The sequence below is a fragment of the Mustela lutreola genome, chromosome 7, assembly GCF_030435805.1.
Source record: "Mustela lutreola isolate mMusLut2 chromosome 7, mMusLut2.pri, whole genome shotgun sequence".
Classification (NCBI taxonomy): domain Eukaryota; kingdom Metazoa; phylum Chordata; class Mammalia; order Carnivora; family Mustelidae; genus Mustela; species Mustela lutreola.
In genome coordinates this window covers 19,489,117-19,512,573 of record NC_081296.1, presented here as the reverse complement: position 1 = coordinate 19,512,573, position 23,457 = coordinate 19,489,117, and the positions used below count along the sequence as shown (strand labels likewise).

The 23,457-nt window shown below is 40.1% G+C and overlaps 1 protein-coding gene across 10 annotated transcripts in view; it reads right to left on the bottom strand.

Moving 5' to 3' along the window:
- Window positions 1–23,457, bottom strand: part of MCTP2 (multiple C2 and transmembrane domain containing 2) — a 238,071-nt gene that overhangs the window by 96,393 nt on the left and 118,221 nt on the right. For all 10 annotated transcript variants that reach the window (XM_059180096.1, XM_059180097.1, XM_059180095.1 and 7 more), the window contains 4 exons: window positions 19,904–20,090; window positions 17,496–17,589; window positions 4,220–4,322; window positions 1,778–1,880 (listed from right to left, as the gene is read on the bottom strand). In XM_059180096.1, the coding sequence (XP_059036079.1) occupies window positions 1,778–1,880; window positions 4,220–4,322; window positions 17,496–17,589; window positions 19,904–20,090 (487 nt within the window). The remainder of the gene's footprint in view (window positions 1–1,777; window positions 1,881–4,219; window positions 4,323–17,495; window positions 17,590–19,903; window positions 20,091–23,457) is intronic.

Here is a 23,457-nt window from a genome sequence, read left to right as displayed (position 1 = left end):
CAAAGAGCACAGGAGTGCCCCACAACAAAGCATGATCCAACCAAAAATGTCAATCATGGTAAGGCTGAGAAACCCTATACCTGATTTAGCCAGAAGTAATTTCTTAGATCTAACTCAACAGCATTGAGACATTGTACATCATAAGGGAAGAAGGGAGGGAAGTAAGTGGGTTAATTTTTTGGTATTATAGAAAACTAACTACACAAAACTTTTACATGTAAAACAGAGGGAGGTTTAAAATCACACCAAGGAGTGTTCACCCAGCAAGGAATAAAATATGTTACTACATATTTATCTATTAAAAACAAGAGGACAGGGGCACCTGGTGGCTCAGTTGGTTAAGCATCAGACTCATGATTTTGGCGCAGGTCATAACCTCAGGGGCCTCAGATCAATCCCCACATGGGGCTCCACACTCAGTAAGGAGTCTGCTTGAGATTCTCCTCTCTCTCTCCCTCTGTCCCTCACCACACACACTCTCTCTTTCTTTCTCTCAAAAATAAATATTTTTTAAAAATCAAGAGGAGAAATGTCTCTGTCCCATCTAAAAGAATTTGAGGAAAAAAAAAAAAGAAACTGAATTGTAAAGGAGGGTCTTCCCTTTAGACCTCTCTAACATTGTATTCCATGCTCTTGTTACATGTATTAATTCAGGAATAACTGACAAAGCTGTAGCCAAAAAGAGAGAGAGAGAGATCCCACATTGCCATCTCCTCCTGGAGAGTCGGTGTGGTCTGCTGCTGATGGCTCTGAGTATTTGGCAGGAGCGGAACTGACAAGGGAGAAGCTGCTCCACCCCTTCTCTTAGAAGAACAGTCGGGATAAGAGAACTTGGGGAGAAATTAACCAGGCGATCAAAACCCATAGAGATACTGAGAGATGTAGCGCTTCTGGACTGTAAACATCGTGTGAGCTAGTCTAATCTCATGGTTAGAGCACAGACTCTCCTGCTACAAAAATGTACTAGTAGCTTTGGAGAAATAAGTCTTTGGTAAGAAGTAAATAAAGCCTTGTTGACTGATAAGACCGTGACATCTCTACAATGAAACATTAATTGTTGAGTGAAAAACTGAAATTCTCTCTTCTGGAAGAGTACATTTGGTACAAACATTAATGTCCCATTAATAGGTAAATTCAGATCCCAGCTTCCCTCCTTTGCCCATGTAAAGGTATCGTGTGGTACTTTCTCATCTGATGTCATAGAATATTATTTCATTCAGCTCTTAGCTTACTCTAGTATGTTATCTTTTAACTAGACTACTGAAATGGCACTTTTTCCAAGAGAAGCTCTTTCCTCTCTTCCAGAAAGCATTTTTTGAGGCTGAAAGCAAACCCTACTACTATAAAGACAAATAGAACTTTTGAGAGAATGGTCTTCAGTAGAGCTAGGAAAAACTTTGCAGTTACCAGGAATTAATCTTTGAAGAAATGGGTAGTAAGGAGATAATAAAGGGACATGTGTATGTTTTCATTAACAAATGAAAAATCAGTCATAGATCTATATTCCTTGAAACCAAACAGAAACCCCCACTAAAAACGAATTGAAAGACTAGTCAAAATGTTCTTGTTGGTTAAACCAATATCCAACTACATGATTGTTACTTTATATCTGAAACTACTGAAAAAACTGGAAAACGTTAAGGAATAAAATAGTTGTTTCCTGCTACAGCTAGGAGGATCTTTTCCCCAGATTGACAAAGATAGAACAACTCTAGATCATAGAAACTTGTCAACTGTAAAATGACTTACAAACTGGGTATTAACTACAGTAACTTACGGACAGCAAGGGAATGGCAACTTTTCCAAGAAAATCAGGAGGTTTATCTCCATCTTCATCAAAGACTGTCACTTCCAAAACATCATGGATATCTTTAATAGGACTGAAACAAGAAATTTACTATGTATTACATACAAAAATACACAAGTGGAGTCTGTTCCATGAAGATCTGAAAACACGGTTTCACTAATTAAGCCTGTATGTCCTTAGAGTATAAAACTACCATTTAATTAAATTCCAAAAATTAAATCAAACTGAACTGTATTCCCAAACCTTCCATCATAGAAGATTCAGACATCCATATGAAAAAAAAAGTCAACTTTTTTTACTATGACATTTTCCATGTATACATGCACTCAAGGATAGAACTATTAAAGAAACAGGAGGATAAAGAAAAAGAAACAGAATGAGGAGGGTAAAAGGCTAGTGATTTCAAATAGGCAATAAGATTTGCTTTACATTAAATTAATGAAAAAAATATATTAATGAAGAATTCCCTTTGGGGAAAGAAGGTGATCAAAATCACTATTTGCTGAGATCCACAGAAAGCTTCCCATTGTTGAAAGACAAAATATTAAAAGTCCCATGCATATTTAGAAACTTTTTTTTATGTGGACCAGAAACCAAACATCACCTATAATGAGAAATGGAGCCATGGTCATCAGCAGTGTTTTGAGCATATAAGAATCTCTTTCATATGGCAGTTTTCAAACCTGCTCAGGCAAGTTAATCCACTTCTCATAGATCCTTGGGAACTTTCTCTCATCAGTCTTTTAGTTGTCAGAGTATAGGTCTTTCACCTCTTTGGTTAAGTTTGTTCCTAGGTATTTTATTATCTTGGTATAATTACAAATGAGATTGTTTTATTATTTTTTTCTTTCTGCTGCTTCACTATTAGTGCATAGAAATGCAATAGATTTCTGTATAATGATTTTGTATTCCACAACCTTAACAAATTATTTTATCAGTCCTAGTACCTTTTTGTGGAGTCTTTAGAGTTTTCTATATTATGTCATCCGCAAATAATGAAAGCTTTACTTCTTCCTTACTAATTTGGATGCCTTTTATTTCTTTTTCTTGTCTGATTGCTGTGGCTAAGACTTCCAGTGCTATACTGAATAAACCTGGTGAAAGTGGACATCCTTGTCTTTTTCCTGTCCTTGGGTGAAAAGCTCTCATTTTTCCCACTGACTATGATGCTAGCTGTGGGTTTTTCCTATAAGGTCTTAATTATGTTGAAGTATATACCCTCTATGAATGGATGTTATATTTTGTCAAATATCTTTTCTGCATCTATTGAAATGATCATATGTTTTTTATCCTCTTAGTGATGTGATGTATCACATTGTTTGATTTGTAAATATTGAACCATACTTGCATCTTTGAGAATAAACCCCATTTGTTTGTGGTGAAAATTTTTTTTTAATTTATTATTGTTGGATTCTATTCACTAATACCTTGTTGAGGATATCTGCATCAGAGGTACTGGCTTTATAGTTCTCTTTCTTTGTGGGGATCTGTGTTTGGTCTCAGGGTAATGCTGGCCTCAAAGAATGAATCTGGGAGTTTTCCTCCCTCTTCTGCTTTTTGGAAAAGTTTGAGAAGAATATGTATTGACTCATTTAAAGGTTCAGTAGAATTTACCTGTGGAACCACATGATATTGGACTTTTGTTTGTTGGGAGGTTTGTGATGACTGATTCAATTTTGATCCTTGAGAGCTTTCTATTTGGAAATCATCACCCATTCAAAACATATTCATTCAGTTACAAGCACAGCATTTATTCAGTGTTGTGAGGGCAGTGAACCACCATTTGACCCAAATCAACAGGTGCCTCCCCTTGATGGCCAGATACCTCAGAGTCTAAAGCACGCTAGGAAATAAATCTAGCCTTCTAAATGCCTGAGTTTGAAAGACTGGACATGGCTTCTCTGTGGGGGAGCTGGTCTTCAGACAAGCTGGAATACAAAGACACTTTGGGACTCTTTGAGGAATCACAGATAATCTATATTTTCCAAAAGAATCTGCCATAATATAAACCTTTAGATATTACAATAATGCTATAACATATAAACCTGAATTTAAGGCAGGTCTTCATTTGTAATTTTCTTTAACTCAGGAATGAATTAGTCTGGATAAATGGAAGTGTCCGTCTACTCACAGATTAATTGAGCTATTGAAAGATCTACTTTACAAAGGCCTCCTATAACCCTAACCCTTGCAGTTCCAAATGGCTTCTTCTATTATTAACACTATACTCTATAAAATGAAAGGATAAAAGGTTTTCAGAAGGAAAAAAAACAATAAAATTCATTCTTTGCACATAAAAATGGATAGAAAGTTCCACTTAAGAGCCCCAGTCCGCCCCACACATATCAAGGATAATTGATCTCTAAGTTAAAAACACTCCTTGATATTCTGGAGGCTTAAGAAAGCACTTACAAGGTAAAAACTTTGTTCCACTCGGGGTTGAGGTTTTTGTAGATGGTGTGTGTCTGAAGTCGGTCGTTGCCTAATTCCAACAAGCAAAAAGGATCACTCTTCCCTGGAAAGAGAACATAGGACATTGGTCAAGGCAAAGGCAGTTCCCTGATCAGAGACAAATGAATCTCAGAAGTAGAAGAGGCCAAGTGAGTAAAATCCAGGCAGGTTTATACCAATAAAACTGTGCTTGCTGAAAGCAAAAGCGAGCATCTCTTTCCAGCAAGGCTTGTGAGGGAGTTCAGGAAATGGAGAGATCCTGTTAGTTCGGGAACGGTAGCATACTTAATGAACAGGGATGGATACATAACCCAGATGCAGCCTTGAGAGTCACTGACCACAACAGGTTGCATAAAAGCAACCGTCAGTCTCACACATGAGAGAGTTGAGTTTTGTGTTGTTTTAAGATTTATTTATTTATTTATTTGAGAGAGAGCATGAGAGGAGAGAGGTCAGCAGGAGGAGCAGACTTCCCACTGGGCCGGGAGCCCAATGTGGGACTCGATCCCGGGACTCCAGGATCATGACCTGACAGCCGCCCAACCAACTGAGTCACCCAGGTGCCCTAAGTTTTGCGTTGTTTTAATACAGAAGCTCCTGTCCATTTCCTGCTTAAGTTCTCCTTGAGTCAATATAGGAAAGTACTCCGCTATGCAGGAAGCCTATGGTAACCCAGAGGCTTCTGCAAGGTCCAAAGAGAAGAGAGGAAAACTATAAACACGGCTACTAAGGAGCTAAAACTGCCCTGTGGGGGGAGTGACCACAAACACATATGATCTGATATATTCAAATACATTATGAGAATACAGAGGATGCTACATTTTTGCTGCTCATAAACATGAAAAAGTAGAATTCCACAAAGCAAGTCCAACATTTTTATCTTAAAAAAAAAAAATCTTAACCCCGACTTCTCTCATCTCACATCTTCCTTTTCCACCTCATACATCCTCCAAAAGAAAAAATAAATAAATAATAAAGTTAGAAAATCCAAAATCCAAAGTGGGACCCAAAAAGTTATTGCAAACAAACAAACAAAATGCTCTCCCCTTTCGTTGGGTTTGACAGTGGGACCTAGGATCGGAAATGTCAGGGACAGGATGGACGGCTATATAATGTCCATAAAACCGAACACATTGCCTGCCTCTGCGGCACAGGGATGCTTTACGAAGCAGTGCGTACTAAATTAATTGGGGGCATGAGGACAGATGTTCTGCCAACAAATGGCCAAGGAATCACAGGCTAGGGTCTAATGCCGAGAGTCCTTGGGCTTCTTGACCTACTGGCCTACCGTTCAGGTCATGAAACCTACATCTAATTAACTTAATATCCAGGAGCTCCGAGGTACAGCACATCAATAGACAGACTGACAGGTGAAAGAGACTCCAGGAAGATTCTATGTCAAAAATAGAAAAAGAGGAAGAACAGATACACGACGAAGGAGATTCTGTTCAACTGACTAGTGTTCTAGACACGTAGATGCCTGGCTAAGCTTTTAAGCCAATCCTATGATCTCAGTGGCCAGTAGACAATGACCAAGTCATGGACATAAATGAATGAGTTGGGGTTGTCAGTTTTAAACATGGAAATGCCCCCTGTCTCAATTTAGCGAAATAATATCAGAGAACTCTCAGAATCATGGCCAAGATTGGAAAATCAGGCTGGAAAACTACTAGAAACCCAAGGAGGGTTAGAAATACTCAGGCATGAGAACCTCCGTCACTCTCCCTCCCCAGGAAAAGTCTGGCTTCTGCTCCCTAGGAAAACTAGCCTCACAGGTCCTCGTGTTACTGGACCCTGGGTATGGCGCCTCTAACAGGAATTATCTACCCCTGCTTTTTTGCTGCCCTTGATGCAGAGGCAAAGACCTCCAAGAAGGATCTAACTGCTCTCGCCTCATCAAGCACCCAGGCCCTAAATGCCAGTGCTCAGAAAAGAAGGACTGGCTTTTCACCTTCTGTCCACACAAGGATGCTCTGACCTCTTCTCCAAAACATGCGACAGGAACCTCCCCAAATTTACAAGGGGTTTAGATGCTGGGCAGCCACAGTCAAAGCAACACAAAACCCATTCCTCGGCATCTCACAAAGCAGCCTTGCTTACTTAAGGCAAGTAAGCTTTACTCTGGGGAGTGTGTTTTGCAGGGCAAGGGGGTAGGCTCTGGGAGGGGAGGAGCTGCGGACAGAGGAGGGCAGATTTGCCTCTTTCAGAGCCAGGAGCATGGAGAGAACACGTGCTCCCCTCTTCAGGCTCAGGTAGAGGACGCCGGCTCCCCCGACCCATGCTGAAGTAGCCACTTAACCATTTGTCAGACTGTTAGTAGGTGTCAGGGCTGCTCCTCCAGAAACCCCAACATGACATGCCATCACCACTCCCTCCTGGGAAACCATCTAACACTTTTAATGAAAGCCCTGGGGTTCCTCCACAGCAGGGCTGAGCCGTGGCCGGTCCTGTGCACGCACAGGTGGGCTGGAGCTGTGGCCCCCTCCCTCCCAAGCCAGCATACTCTTAGCTGTTCCAGCTAATGAGGAACAGACTTCCTTCCAGAAACCAGGAACTTCAGTTATGCGTCTCCAAGGAACACACGGCACCAACTCTCTGAAGGTGATTCCATCAAAGCTCATTAAAATACTGCATTTATTAATACTACAATATAAACAGGCAGAGAGCAGGAAGGAGAAACAAAGATATTAAAAGATGTACAGAGTCACTTCTTTGCACTTTACGGATTGCTTTCTCTCCCTTAAAAGTTTCCAGATAAAAGGGGATTTTCTAGAATTTAAATAATGAATACATTCACTGGAGATAAAGATGACGTCCCGTCATAAATGAGATGTCCCAGTGTTCTCCCAATGGTACTGAGCAAACAGCACCAGACAGACTGACGTATACATACCTGGGTCTGCACTTTTTGCCTCTGGTCCCCATAGTTCTCTAGGTCAAACAGTCAGATGACATCCCGTACCCCCAGGTGGCCTGTCACCTGGACACGGATACATCACTGGCGATTTCAGCTCACGGACCTGTTTAGAGCTTTGCCCTCAATAGGCTTTGCTACTTTTCAACACCATTTTATAATGCGTTTCTATTCCTTGGATGGCAAGTAGAGGTTTCTCACTGAAATAATTTTACTTTCATGTCAGTTTCAGAAATTGAATGGAAGTAATACACATACTGCAGAGGTCCTACCACTCAGCTGACAGATATTTTTTAAGCACATACTCTGCTCCTGGCACTGAACCAGGCCATGATGGACACAGCCCACCAAGGCATGACTTCTAAGGGACTCTCATACCAATCTCTGCTTTTCAGCAAATTTCACCTTTCCAGTGAAGGCCTTTCTTGTGCTCCCTGCCCAGAGACTGCGTTGCTCCCATTTCTGCTCCCCGACTGTGTGTTTTCCTTACACGTCTCATATTCCACATCTGCACATTCCTGGTCCATACTCAGTCCTGTATTTCATTTGAGGGTCTGACGCAGGCACACCCGGGGCGTGCATACCCCTCCCTCCCCCAGGAGGGAGGTGTGCCATGGTCAAGAGTGCCATGCCCCAGTGAGTGAGAGGGTCCAGCAGGCTCTTCGCAGCCAGCACTATCTAGAGGGGCCCACCTGGCTCCTGCTCTAAGCGGGTAACCATGGGTTAGGCAGCTTCTCATTCAGTCCTCACATCATCTCCAAGAGGTGAGGGATACTCATGCCATTTTGCAGAAGAGGCACCTAAAGTTCAGAGAGATTCAATGTGGTTGGTCCAAGTCCGAGAAGATCTCATCGTGCAAATGAATCTTAAAGCAGACGTCACTGGGCTAGCAGAAATGGGTGGGCTCATCTTGAGGAGATAAGGACAGAGGAGAGCTTTAAATTAACAAAATAGACGGACACGCAGAGAGATACAGATACATAGTGGCAATCGTGACATGTGAGATATGGATAAATAAATGCTGAGATGAGCTTGAAGCCTTGAAGGCCATGACCAGTACTTTTCATTTAAATGCACTTCTTTAATTCTCATCCACCAGTCAGGAGCCACCGCAGACCATCAGCACAGGAGCAGGACCAGAAGAAAGAATTTCCAGAGGAAGATAATTTCTGAAGCTAAGCACAGAGCATCACAGCACAGACAAGCTGGGAAGGTGGGGGTTGGGTAGAGGGCAATCAAGCCATGCCAGCTGAATTTCTACAAACTCTCCCTTCATGTTTTGTTTCCAACTACATGCTTATAACCCTTACTAGAGCATACTGGAGCAAATTCTAGGTGCTTATCTGAAAGTCTGTTCTCTGACAATTTACCCCACACGATCCATCCTGATCTATTCCCTATTCCCAAACTCTCTGGCGAGGTTGGTGTATCTTTCCCCCACTCCCAAACAGAAGGCAGAGGTGTGGGGCTCAGACAGCCTTCCTCCACTGTATATGGGATGACCAAGTCTCCTTGCAATGCTCTCTTAATCCCTAATCCCAACCAAAAACACAAAGGCCAATTAGCCTTCAAGACCTAGTTCAAGATGTATCATCTTCGCAGAACTTTATCTGCAACCACAGGCTCCCAGGAGCCTTCCCTTCCCCCCCAGCTCCTATGATGATTGATTTGAAAAATCGTAAGGCCTCAAATGAAAATTATAAGGCCTATGACGTGCCTGCTCCTTTAGTCAACAATTACTCTATGATCCCTGCAATGTGGAAAACACAGAGCTAAGAGGGATCTTCGAAGAAAAACAAACATGATGTCTATGGGTGCTGGGTCTAACTTTTCAAGTATGTCCTGCCTTCCCGAGTGGCTGCAACCTTCGGGAATCCGTAGAATGGCCTCTGCGGGGTCACCCAGGTGAAAACTTGCTCACGTTACTGCTGCAGACATCCAGAGCAAGGGGGCAGACAAACCTGTATTAGGACTACAAGATCCACAAAGGATGAGAAGGACTTAATTTTGTGAAGTGTTATTGAACTAAATTTCTGACAGTCTACTCTTCTAACACAAGCACAGAACATATAAGAACTCATGACATAATGGGCGGCCTGGGTGGCTCAGTGGATTAAAGCCTCTGCCTTCGGCTCAGGTCATAATCTCAGGGTCCTTGGATCAAGTCCCACATCAGGCTCTCTGCTCAGCTGGGAGCCTGATTCCCCGTTTTTCTCTGCCTGCCTCTCTGCCTGCTTGTGATCTCTGTGAAATAAATAAATAAAATCTTTAAAAATATAAAAAAATAACTCGTGACATAAGAATTTTTCTTCTAAATCCATTCCCATTGCCATTCAAGTTCCAAAAACAAACAAAAAACCCAAAACATAAAACCACCATCTCCCGCTGCACTGACCCAATATCTCCCCGTTTCCACTGAGGCACCCTCAAAACCCTTGCTCCTCTAGGCACATACTTTCTTCTGTGTTTCAGAAAAGCCCTGCAGGCTTTGAGACCTGCTGTCCCCTCATTTTAAAAGGCTTTTCTTTTACCTCTGCCGTGCTAACTCAGCTCTGACATCTCAGTGAAAGTGTTGCTTCCTGCAGGAACACCAGTGAGGTGTTCCTTCCCTGAACCTTGACCTTAGGAATAGAACTGCCCTTACACCTGCCCCTAAAACAGCAGGCGTTTCAATGGTGCATGTCCATTTACATGTGGATTTTTTTAAATAAATGCTACAGTACAATACTGTAAAATGAATTTTCTCTTCCATGGTTTTCTCAATAACGTTTCTTTCATGTATTGTAGAAATACAGTACATAACACAGAGGACATACACATTGTGGTACTTGACTGTTTATCTCCCCAGTAAGGCTTCAGATCAACACTAGGCTATCAGTAGTTAGAAGTTATATATAGAAGTTATATGCCAAGTTTTTGCCAACTTTTAACTGCGTGGGGTATCAGTGCTTGCATACCATACCCCACATTGTTCAAGCATCTACTGTAGATGCTATCAGTGTAATTGGTCATTTCATGGGAGGCCAAAGACCAATTCCTCTCCCCTGTCATATCATCAGAGCCTACCACAGCTCCTCGCATAGAGCAGGTATATTTGCTAGATAAATTAAGATAATTACTTACTAAGCGCCCAACTAATAAGATCAAAGTGACTCCTTTGTTAATTCATAGAAGAGAAATGAACTGAGTTCATTCACGCTCAACATACCAATAAGTTCAAAACTGCTAAATCTTACGTAGACCCCCAAACTCTGCAAGGAGGAGAGTCCACGTTCTTTGGCAGACTATTAAAGCAGATGGTGAGCCAGACAGATTTATACAGTTTTTGATGTGTTCTTAAAAAGTTGGTCTTGATTCGAGCTCAGCTATCCAAAAGGTTCTCAAGGAAATTAAAAGCATTCAATCACTATTTTTAAGCTTTCTAGAAATTGCAATTACAGCCGTCCCTTTGAAAATAAGGCATCTTTAGGGGGAGAGGTATTGCTATGGCTACAACTTCAAACAGACAATGAAAACAAACCAGAAAATGGACAGGTGACTTAAAATCCCCAGTGAACAATAACTATAGGACCTTTTTCCTCTAATACAAGTAGTCATGCTTTGAGGAAAAAAAAAAAAACCTAGAAATTTACAGCCAATGTTATAATTTATAGAAACTACTTAAAAGTCATTATTACAGCATATGGCTGGAATAGTTCTATAATGTGGGATCTAAATGAAGTGTTTTGGTTAACAGTTTCTCAAAATAGCACTTTTGTGTGTAACAAAACAACTGATGAGCACACAAAAATATTTTATATGGATAAAACTATCATTCAGATAATTAAAATGTGGACACAAGCACTAAACTGGTTTGAGTATGGGAGTTTCCCCACAATGAAGCACTTTTTTTTTTTTTTTTTTTTTGGCTTGGTTTTAATCAGGCAGTAGAAACAGAACAAAAAGAGAAAACATTTTAGATTGGTAACTAGATTTCTAAAAGTGGTTGAAAAGCCAAGTGTGATTAGAGATGCTGATAATTCTGACATTATTTAAAATTAGAAGAATTATAAACAAAATATTAAGAACCTGCGAAACTCCCCACATCAACTATACTCTAAGCAAATAAATTTAATAAAAAATGGTAATAGTTATATGTTGAACATGCAATATGTGTTAGACATGTTCATATAGGTTTTAATTACCCCTCAAAATATCCATGAGAAAACAGGCTTACGGTGGACCCAAGGCCAGCACGTGGTAGAACCAAGATTTAAAATAGTTGTCTATTTCTGTATATGTTCTACACCATAATACATAAGAATGAAAGCAAAAGGCAGAGACCGTAAAAATAAAGGGCAAAAATATGGAGACTGATTTTCATCTTTGATGAATAAATCACTGAACTAAACGTTGATTTATTTAAGGCATGAGTCACAGTCACTGTGAAAGGGTTCACATCCTGAATGCACTCTACCAGGATCAGGGGAGATCAATCTTGCTTGTGGAACAGACCAAGAGCTCCTCCTAATGGCACTGGGAACTGGAAATGCCACCCAGATTTTGAGAGAGGTCATTATCCATTTCAACAATACACACTGCCCCCTTTGGGCAACTCTGTGGTAGAGGAGGAAGACGGAAGTGACTGAGCTCCTCAAATATAGTTAGTTCTCAATGAGTATTTCTTGAAGATCGTGAGATCTACCACCAAGCTGGCTTTTCATAAGTTGAGACAAGCTTTAAAAGCTATTGGGACTGGGTGTGGTACATAAACAATGAATTCTGGAACTTTGAAAAGAAATTTAAAAAATAAATAGAAGCCACTGGGAAGCTATACTGGGCTCCCTGGAGAGAAGTTGGGGATTCTGGAATTAAAAATATCTTTTTTCTCTTGGATCAGGCACTATTGGGTTTCTATCATGTTTATTTATCAAACAAGGCCACTTCACAATAACCTGCATTTTTTGTTGTTGTTGTCTGAAAACACTGTCTTTTCCTCTCCTCTGATAGTTATTTTGATACTAATTTGGCAGTTGTCTTATTAACCTGGAAACAGAGAAAGGGTCTAAGTGATAACCTTATGGCCAAGAAGTCACGAAGATCCAGATATATTTGGAAACTCTGTCGTGTTTGGTGAGTGGTGTGGTATGGCGAAATGTGCCAAAAAGTGACAAGGATGAACGAAAAATCTGTGGAGAATAAGTAACTCCAGATTGGAGTGAAAATGGTATTTCCAGTTTTGTTCCTTCATTGTTTCCTGATACTTCCCCAGCTTCTCATCATAGCAGACAGATTATTATGATGAGAACATGAAAAAATTAAGATAGAATTGTGCTACAAAAAGCAGAAATATTGAGACTATGTTTCATTGTTCTATTACTTACCATCATTGTGCACTGATGTGGGCTTTCAATGCTTCCCTACTTGCTCTTTTGCTGTGAGGTGAAGAAAACTCTCCTCATTTCTGTATCCCCCATTTTATACCCAAATTTTCAATGGCTAGGAGCCATTGAAATAGTGATAACAGGTGAAGAAGTAAAGCAGAGAGAGACCAAACAATAACCAGTCTTACCACGAGAAGATTCCCTAGAGGAAAGGATGTCAACATATAAGATTTATTTCAAAGAATGAAGAGAAGGCTTAATTAACAGAAAGGATGAAGTGTGAAACCTACATCTTGATTGTGAGAATATAAGAGTCACTGACTAGGTGTTGAACTTGGCAGGTACCTTATGCACATGGTAGCCATCATGGCTTTAGTACTGATACCTCGAAGCAAGACCTACCTGTTAAAATCCAACAGGCTCCCCACAATAGTCTATCGATTATAACAAGGCTCTCCAGATCAATTCTCCTATGTGCTGAACATATAGTAAATACTTGCCCACTCTTCACCCATTGGTCTCTCAGTACATAAGATAAGCATGGTCATTTGTACTGAAATACAATTCTGACCAGAAAAAATTTCCATTCTCGAACAATTTTTCTATTTAACTATCAACTACTTCATTATCTTTTATGAAATAAACGCCACCTTTTTTCAACAGTATTAATTCATGTATCTGATGTATCCCTGGGCAAAGCAGAAGATACAGCCCCATTCTCTCTGAGGGCTTTACTGTGGGGAGGGAACCTGTTGCCATATCATTCCTCACCTTGGTCCTAACAAAGCCTTCCTCTCTCTCCTTTAATTGTTAGAAGGTGTGTTACTTTCCTCTCCAAACAGATGAGTGGAGGATATGGGTCCCATTAAGCATCACAAAGAGATAGGCTCACCTTGAATCTCAGAGTAAAATTTATCATCTGTTTCCCGAATCAAGGCTGTAGTCTGTTTTACTACAAAAGTAATAGCAGTAATAGCTGGGCACAAGGTGTTTGTGAGACAAACTCTTTAATAAAAATATCTGACAGGCTCTTCTATTAGAGTGACTGCTTATGGCTATCCGCATCTAATATTAGCTGTAGAGTACATTAAAATGTCTTTGGCCAATTTTAGAGGGATGGACTGCACAGAAGATAGATTACTTCAGATTCTTTAAAAAGTCTTTTCACTTACATACAAACGAATGTGAGGCTTAAAAATCCCGAGCTATACATAAATTCAAATGTATTAGTGTTGAATCAGTTCAATCACACAAGAGCATATTTATGAAGGAATGAATTAAAAAATAATAAATACATTTTTATATATTAGAGAACTGAAGCCTTTATCTTTTGTAAGTATCTTAATATTGGGAATATACATAGATTTCGGTTATTAATATCTTTTAACACATGTGGAAAGACACTATTTTTTTCTTTATATAGAAACACATTTTCCGTTTTTAATGGGAAAGAAATTCACCTTAGTCCATGTTTGTGGTGGGTGTGTGTGTGTTCTAAATGTTGGTAAAGTAATGGGGATTCACTTTCTCCAAAGTTAATTTCTTTTCACGACTATATAATTGCAACACCAGTAACCAGTAATAAGGAATGTCCTACTTTGAGCACAGCAGCGATGAACGACTGATATTTTCTTTTTCAAATTATACCCTGCTAAGACAGGGATCACTTTAAAATGGGCAAACCATGGACAGGAGGATTACCAAGTGCATTCATTCTCCCCCAACTCCCCCAAGGACAAGAATTCCCTGGACTTCGCAAACTATAACAGTAACCTCCGCCCAGAATCCTACAGCAAGATCTCCCACTGAACCTTGGCTTTATCAGGTTCCCTGGCATCTTCAGTGAAACACACTTAAAGCATCAGTTATTATGGTTATTTGGTATTTTTTTTTTAAGATTTTTATTTCTTTATCTGACATAGACAGAGATCACAAGTCGGCAGAGAGGCAGAGAGAGAGAGGAGGAAGCAGGCTCCCCGCTGAGCAGAGAGCCCGATGCGGGGCTTGATCCCAGGACCCTGGGATCATGACCTGAGCCGAAGGCAGAGGCCTAACCCACTGAGCCACCCAGGCGCCCCTGGTATTTTTTTTTTAAAAAACAAAGAATTATCCAAAAAAATGTAAAACAAAAGCAGTGAGGGTAGAAAGTTCCCTTCTGTGCTCTGTCTAACATGATGATCACTCTCGGAGAACTCCCCCTGGTTATTCAGAGTAAGCGGACTTCTTGTTTATTTGCAGAGATGAGTACTTCGTTCCCTGAGCAACAGCAGTGGAACTCTCCTTTACAAAGGACAGCCGGCCGGAAAAAGCTGGGGATGGGGTACAAGTAGTTACTTCTTTTTTAATGCTCCTGGTACTGACGATGACAGGTACACCTACCTCTTCTGATTCTGGAGAAGCCAGCATGTTTTAAAGCACATCAGGTGATTCTAACAGTGAACCATAAAAGCAGAAGTAATGGGTGAGTCCCCACCGTATGATACAATAGCAAACCTCTTGGAGGTATTAGTTACATGCCTATTGCTACTTCCGTGCGATCTGAATCCATTTCTTTTTTTCACATGGAAAAGGTACTTAACTACTCTCTGCATTTGGTCCACTCTGTTACCCTAAACCAATAATCTGGTTGAGAATAGACACAAAGTTCCACCCAGGACCCTGCCAACCTATAAAGAACACAGACAGTGAACTCTGGTTCTAAAAATAAAGATCAATATGGTCTAAAGACATGTTTAGCTAATGACAAGAAGAGTGATGATTTTCTAATGAATAATACAGAGACGAGGGCATTCCGTCAAACCACACAGCATGACTGGATTTGTAACCACTGCTTTTTGCTGCTGGGATTCTCTTGGTACTCACCTTCATCCACTCCAAAACTATCTCCTAGAATCTTGAATATAAAGAAAATGACAAAATGGCAACATTTCCCCCCAAAATTATTCTTCTAAAAAGAAGGGGTTTGCCTTGTTTTCTGGTCTTTTCCAAATATCCCCCCCCCTTTTTTTTCCCAGATTGCTCTCTTATTCACTCGAAGAGCCAAAATACTGCTTGGAAAGAAACATTGGCCTGAAACTCCTCCATAAACACCAGTTTGGGGGGCTGTGGAGAGGGCACCTGTCTGGATGGGTAAAACAAAGGTTTTAAAAACGTGTTTCCACAGACGGATGTAGTTGTCAACAAGACTTAAAAAGAAACTTCCAATGCATTGCAATTAGTTCCTAGAGATCCGCAAACATACAACTACAGAGAGAATTTTTGAAAAATTGCTTGAAGGCATGAATGAGTTCTTGTGTTTGAAACAACATTTCCTGAGACATCAACAATCATAGATCCAAGAAGTATTGTATCAAAACATTCAGATGGAAGTAAAAATAATGGGCTCTGGACAACTTGAAGATAACTCTAAATGTGCAGATAACAAAATTCTGAAGGCCAAAGGCACATGAGAAAGGAGTAAATTAAGTATTTTCATAAACTATAAGTAAGCTTTAAAAGAAAGGAAAATTTCTAAGTCAATATGAGACTATCAACATCTGCAACTAGATTAATGAATGTTAGAAGTAATCATCTCTCTCATCTTCAACACCCAAATTTATTTATTCATACTGGCCTAAAATGCCATTTTTGGATCTCCTCCCTCAGTATTTCCTTAAGATCAATATCATCCTATTTCTCGTTATTTATATAGTAGTGATATCTTTTTTTTAAGATTTTATTTATTTATTTGATAGGCAGAGATCACAAGTAGGCAGAGAGGCAGACAGAGAGGAGGAAGCAGGCTCCCCGCTGAGCAGAGAGCCCTGATGTGGGGCTCGATCCCAGGACCCTGGGATCATGACCTGAGCCGAAGGTAGAGGCTTTAACCCACTGAGTCACCCAGACATCCCCATCTCTATTTTTGGAGTATGATCTACTCTTTTTAACACAGAAAGTTACGCCCTAGGATCGTAGCTTCAGAACTTTCCAGCTTGAGGATGAGGAAGATCAAACTTTGGAAAAGAGAATTTCAATTGTAAGCAATTTCTATTACAAAAAATAATGAAAAAAAATGATGGGCAATTAAACTTATATTTTTTAAAGGGTCTCTTCACCTTCCCTCAAAAAATGAACCGATAGAAATCACTAATATATTGAGGAGCCAATTTAAAAAAAAAAAAATAGAGATGAAGTAAGTCCTACAATACCTTGTCCATGCATAAAATCTGTTTATTATTCTATTTATGCATTTTCTTGGTAAACAGCATCTGTCACATATGCGTCTCCATTGTTAGTACAATGGGTTAATCTGGCAATAAGAGGACAGTCACCCTCCAATCAGACATTGGAATGCCTGAATTACTCTCCTCATGGTCAAGTACAACTCAGCACAAAGCATGCTTGCTCTTGCCTCTGTCTTCAAAGCCCAAGTTAGTGAACCACCAAGAGTAACTTTGTGTAAGACCATGTCAACAGCAAAGTGGTTTTCATGGCCAAGAATTTGGTTATTATTTCAGACCACTGCCAGCGAAATGGGCTTTCATGCTTAAATTTATGAACCACCACATCCTCTCACATGCTGAAGAATGAAAATCGCTCAGCACAGAGCCCCACCAAGGAGGTCCAAGGCAGGAGGTCCCACCTGTCTTCTGAAGCACTATCATTAAAAATTTCTCATTAAATTAATTTAACAAAGAAAGAAGTCCCGGCACGAACCATCCGCAAATGTATTTAAAAGCCAGCTGGACCAGTACATGATCTGATCATCATAAAATTACTTGAAAAAATAATTTTGTGAAAAACGTTAATTAAGTGAAAAAACGGCTTGACTGCATCTTTTTACTTTTCCTTCTATTCCTCTATTTGAAAGAGTGTGATTGCTTGTATACGCTTCCACTTATTAAAACATTTCGCTTTGCCATCAGATCATTTCCAAACAGGAAATAAGTAAAAACAGAAAACTGATTAAAGATGTCTGTACCTGAGAAATCTGCTGCTAGGAGATCTACTGCCTTTAAAACCTTCACTTGTAAAATGCCGACATCCTTCATATCTTTCAGAGAATTCTGGAAGCACTGAGGAGGGAAGAAAAGTAGATCAGACATGAAAAGAGCTTTCTAATATACTATTTAATGCTGTAAAGTCCTACAGGAAGTACATCAGGCTTTATCATCATCTTTCTCATGCAAAGCTTAGAAAAGTTCCAGAGTACACTGTATCAGCCAATGGGACAGTTAGGCATTCACAACAAGCAGATGTGAAAAGTGACTGAGAATTGAGGACAGCATCAAACAACTACAAAGCACACAGGATCTACCTTTAACACTGCCCCCTGGTGACAGCACAGCTACCCCACGGGTAAAATGTATGTGGAGCTCCATTCATTCTCTTCTCCCCTTTTTTTCTCTTGCATGAAGCTTTTAAATCACTCAAAGAGGCAACACTATTTTGGCTTCATTGGTACCAACTTTATGGAGACTAGAGCGCTTAACTTGGACCCTTCGCAGATACTTATTACCACTGTAAAGAGTAAGGATGGAAATACAGGGCATTTCTGGTCCACGTTTTAGCTGGCTCATTAAATTAGAGACTGAGCATCTAGTATCATCCTGTATCCACATTTTTTTTTTTTTCAGTTTGCATGAGCCAATGATTGAATGTATCTACTGATAATTCTTAAGCATGCAGAACAATAGTTCGCTGTGTATATACATTGAATCCTTCAGAAATGGTGCATGAAAGAGACAAGCAGATAAACTATTTCGCATGCCTCTAGGACACATCTGCTGAAAAGATTCTGCTTTCAAACTTTTGGATATCTTATTTCCGCTAACATCGGATAACTAAGAACCTGTGATAAGCAGGCCTTGGGGATTTATGGGAAGACAGTAAAATCCTTGTTCTTTAGGCATTTCAGGATACAATAATAATAACTTACTAATAGTTCAGGTTTAACTAACTTCATATGCACCATTACTAGGCAGCTTTGAAAGTTGTTTCTGCTATGTATTTTCAACCTAACAAACAAAGCAAAACAAAATGAAAACGAAAACAAAAAGAACTTACACTCATCTGAAAACATCTGAAATAAAATACTTGAATAGTTTAAATGTGGAAATGCCTTCAAGATGATCTATTCTTACAAGCTGAAAAACAAGAGGTCTAAAACTTGTGTTTTATGACGGGGCATTCTTTTCCTCTAACATGCTGGCCAGCTCTCTAGCTGAAAAAACAAAACAAAACACTTCATATTTTGATTGGCCTCTTCAAACCTGTTTTCCCTGAGTACTCCTCACATCCCAAGGCATGATTCAAAGCAGTCATTATGAACTTTTCTAAAATCACCTTAGAAGTACAGGTCACCCCTCGTGAATTCGGTAAATTTTGCAATTTGTCCCTGGGAAAGTTTGGGGGAGAAGTTTTAAGGTTTATCATCAAATTTTTATTTGCTTTACTGCAGTCATCGGAGAACATATTAATAGTGGATTTTGTAGAAACTCCTTTAGAACCTGCCAACCACAGCACACAGAGTCTGTGTTGACAATAAGACATGTGGCTAGGTTTTTGTACTCCCGCAGATAAAGAATTATTCAATTAATCAATACGTCTCACGGTGAAGGATTTGGGAGGCACTAAAGTTTATGCTGAGAATAATATTCCCATTAAATAGGGATTCATCTTTGCTTCATTTTCGGGCCGCTTTCTAAAATGTGTCTTTCATGTGTGGCGATAAAATAAATGTATTGATTTACAAAGAAGGCGGGATAAAAACAGAATGCAAATAAAGGCACCCAGAAGGCCAGAGTACAAAAAAATAAATGAAGATCACGAAGCCATTTGATTTAAAAATGCTGAGTGGACTTTTAACCGTATTGCCACTATTTAGGCAAAAATCAGGAGCTGCCTTTATTATCCGGTCGTACAGAACAGCTCTGCAGGCCTGTCCAGAGCTTTGCTTTGCTCTACAAGACAGAGGCACATTTTCACTTGATCCTGAGAGGTTCTGGAAAGGTAGCTCTGACACTGCAAATATTACAGCTAATTAAAAAAAAAAAAAAAAAAGAAGAACTTTGGTGAACTTGTATTAAAATTTCTATATGCAGACATGGGGATATGTATTGCCTCCTCGTTCATTTCCATTTTCTCCCAAGAGTTTCTAAAAGCTAACAATTCAGAATACCGTTCGGGGCTTTGAAAATCGCCAGCTCCAATCTACTTCCACCTTCTCGCTAATGCATTAACCTTTGGATCTGATGTCTTGTTTTAGGAGACAGGCTGTGAAACTCGGGCCAAGGATCTCTTTTCAGGCAGTTTTCTTTAACTTGCAGACTTTGTTTCAACTCAAAAATGGAGGTGGCAGGGAGCGGCATAACAAGGCCAAACACTCACGTATCGCTGGGCAATCTGCTTTCTCTCGCCGGGGTCTGCCAAGGGGCAAACGCACAGATCTGAGACCGAGACTCCGGCACAGGGAGTAAGTGTGATCAACATCAGGAGAGCCCCCAGGCAGCTCTCCAGCGGCAGCTCCAAGCAGTTAGCTTGCTTGAGAGGGAGGGCCGAGATATCCACTTTGCACCTGGAAAAGTTGGAGGAATCAGAAAGAAAAGGGATTAACTCATGGCCTTTCTGGACCTCCAAAGAACCCAAGTTATATCCCCTTATCCCCCAAACCTCACTCTGTCTCAGCATGGGTTTCTTGCACAGTGAAGGTGGCGGGGTCTTCCCCCACCGTCCAGCTCTTAATTCTCCCTCCCAGCCTAACACACTCTAAGATTAAGGAGACTAAGAGGTCAAGAGACCAAAGGCAGCACAAGGGGATGGTAAGTGCAAAGAGAAAAGTCAGATCTTTGCCCCATGAGGTCCGCAGAAAGGCGGTGAGCTCAAGAAATAGGGAGGAACAAGCTCCAAGTTCAAGCTTTATGGATTAGGGCTCTGTAGGGCTTCTCTGTATCGTGTCTTTCGCCAGCAAAGAGAATAAAGGGTCACAGTTCAAAAGGGAGAGAAAAGACAAGAGAAATTCAAGCGTCAAAGGGTTCCTGGGAGAAACTATTTTCTTCCGGATTAATGCCAACTGGTGGTGCGTTTTTTATTTAAAGCAACGTGTTAAGGTGTTTTCCTAATAGGCTCGGTTCCACAGGGCTTCCCCAGGTGCACTGATGTGGACAAATGGAGCGTGAAGTGCACGTGACAGATCCCATTCCAGCAACACGGCCAGGGAAAGGAAAGGCTTCACCCATCTGCTGTAAACGGCGTGTTTTCCGTCTCGCAACAGCCAATGTTCTGGGGATGCCGAAAACCTCAAACACATTTATATATGGAAACAAACACCAAAAAGGAGGGCTGAGGTGCTAAGCCATTTATTTGTTTCAACACTGAAAACTCTGGGTTTGCCTGGACCACACCTGCTTAGTGTACGCACAGGTGGGTGGAAAAGGTAGGGTCCAGTCAGGGGGAGGGAGGTGGGCAGTGGTGGTTCCCAGCTGTAAGACGCGTGTGTGCATGTGCCCATGTGGAACTCCTATTTTCCCCCCATAGTTACTGAAAGAGATGAATAATCAAGACTTTAGAAAGGAAGCACCTTCTCTCCCGATGTGGGAAAAGGATGGATTCTTACCATAAATCTTCAGTGGATTCTGTATGTTTGCAGATCATTAAAAATAGGTAATCTTACCTAACATAGAAAGCAATGGCCATTTTGAGTCACGTGATACCTAATGAGTTCCAGTTCCACACATTCAAAAACCTTGCAATCCCTTCACAATTAAAGAAAAAAAATCTGTAATACTAAAATTCTATACCACTTTTTACTACAGAATAAAAAAATGTATTTTAATACTGATATGTACCTATAAAATTAAATACGTGTGGGTATTGATTTTATTACCAAAAGTGATTCCAGTTAGAAGAGGTAGCAATTAGAGCTTTTCCATGTAATAAATTCATCAAGAATTTCTACCAGAGACACATACAACAAAAAACAAAACAAAACAAAACAAAACTCTTTAAATAATCCTCTGTGTCTTGAATCAAAACATTTGTGTGTGTGTATAGCAATAAAGACCCTTTTAAAGTTTGCTACCATGAAAATAGGGGTTACTAAATATTTTTATTTCATAAGCACGTATGTAAGTGAGGAATTAATTTTGCTTATAAAGAAAGAAATGTCATGTGCTTTAAGCCATTTCTACAAAACTAAATACCCATAAATTCTTAATAGAACAGTAGCACATCTGCTTTGGAACACTTTGCTAAGCATTATTTTACATTGTTACATACACTTTGATTGAACAAAGGTCTTCACAGAAAGATAAATGATGTAACTTTGTAAGAATTTTTTTTCTGGTGGTCACACTCATTAGTCCAAATTAGCAATAACCTATTTATGGCACAATCATGTCAATGTCATTAGGAGGAGGCAATTTATTTTCATCCTTCGACGACCACGTCTCTCTTGTAGTGGTGGTTTCCCTTATTTTTTTTTTTTTTTTTTTGAAGAGCCAGAAGTGACTTGGAGGCAAGAGACAAATAATGTTTGGGAATTAAAAAGGATGCCTACAGTAAGTTTTTCTTGGATGAATCAAAATGAACCTTGCGTTAATTCTAAAAAGTCATCCAAAAAGGCTGTGAGCAGTATTAGCATTTTTAGCATAACTATGCACTCTCGCAGTGCCTGTGTGAAGGCAGAACTCCTAGGAAGAGAGCAGCTTCCTATTTCCAACAAAAGTTGAATCACAGACCAGATAAAATGCAAAGTAACCACTGGGTTTGGTCTTAGAAATTACACATTTCCACAAACTTGTTTGTCATGTCCCTCCCCTGTGAAACTTTTGCATCGCTCCCATTTCTAAAGTCTATGTGGATGGACAGGAAAAGAGCCCTGCCTGTTTGAGATAAGACAATCCCCATAAACAACAGACTGGGGATTTCTGCACAAGCTTACTGGGTTCTACATGATCAGTTAACTGAAGAGTGGATTCAGTCAAATATTTTTACTTCCATAGTGACTTGAAAGAACAAATTAAACTGGTAGATAGACTGCCATCATGTCAATCATAATTAAACACTGATCCTTTTGCACATGGGTTATGACCCAGTCTCCTAGGGTACCTGCTCCATTATGCGAATTGGTATCTTAAGAATTAAGGACTGATTTACAGCTACCCCCTGCCTAGGGTGAACAACTAGCTGCCCTCTAAAGATGTTGTCTTTTGTTTTGTTTTGTTTTGATTTGGTTTGTTTTTTTTGTAGGATCAATATGGAATGTAGGACTTGAATTTACAACTGTGAGATTAATGGTCACAGGCTCTACTGACTAAGCCAGCCAGGTACCCCAACTAGGGATGCCTTTCTATAAACTTTCTACAATTGAACTACCCTCTGCCTCTGTTCTACCCATCTGGCATCTGCATTTACATCCACATTCTTGAAGAAAGGAAGAAAGCTGGAAGAAAGAAGAAATTAATTCCCTACAAGAATCTCCTCTAGGCCTCCCATGTTACTCTAGTTCAGCCTCAGTCCACATTGTTCCAGCTCATCCTCATGTCTCAAGGAGAACCAGAAGCTCTGGAGGTTAGCCAGAGGCTGGAAGAATTATTTATATTAACTCTAAGCGAGGAAGAGGTACTGCATTATCAGCAAGAGCAGAAAGGAAAAAATTTAAGAGGATTTGTCTCATGCAAACTGGTGCAGCCACTGTGGAAAACAGTGTAGCGTTTCCTCAGAAAGTTAAAAATTGAACTCCCTTATGATCTAGCAATTGCATCACCGAGTATTTACCCAAAGAATACAAGAACGCGAATTCTGAAGGGATACACGCACCCCTGTGTTTATAGCAGCATTGTTTACAATAGCCAAGATAGGGAAGCAGCCCAAGCATCCATCGACTGATGAACAGAAAAAGATGATGTGGTGTAAACGTGCAACGGAATATTACTCAGCCAGAA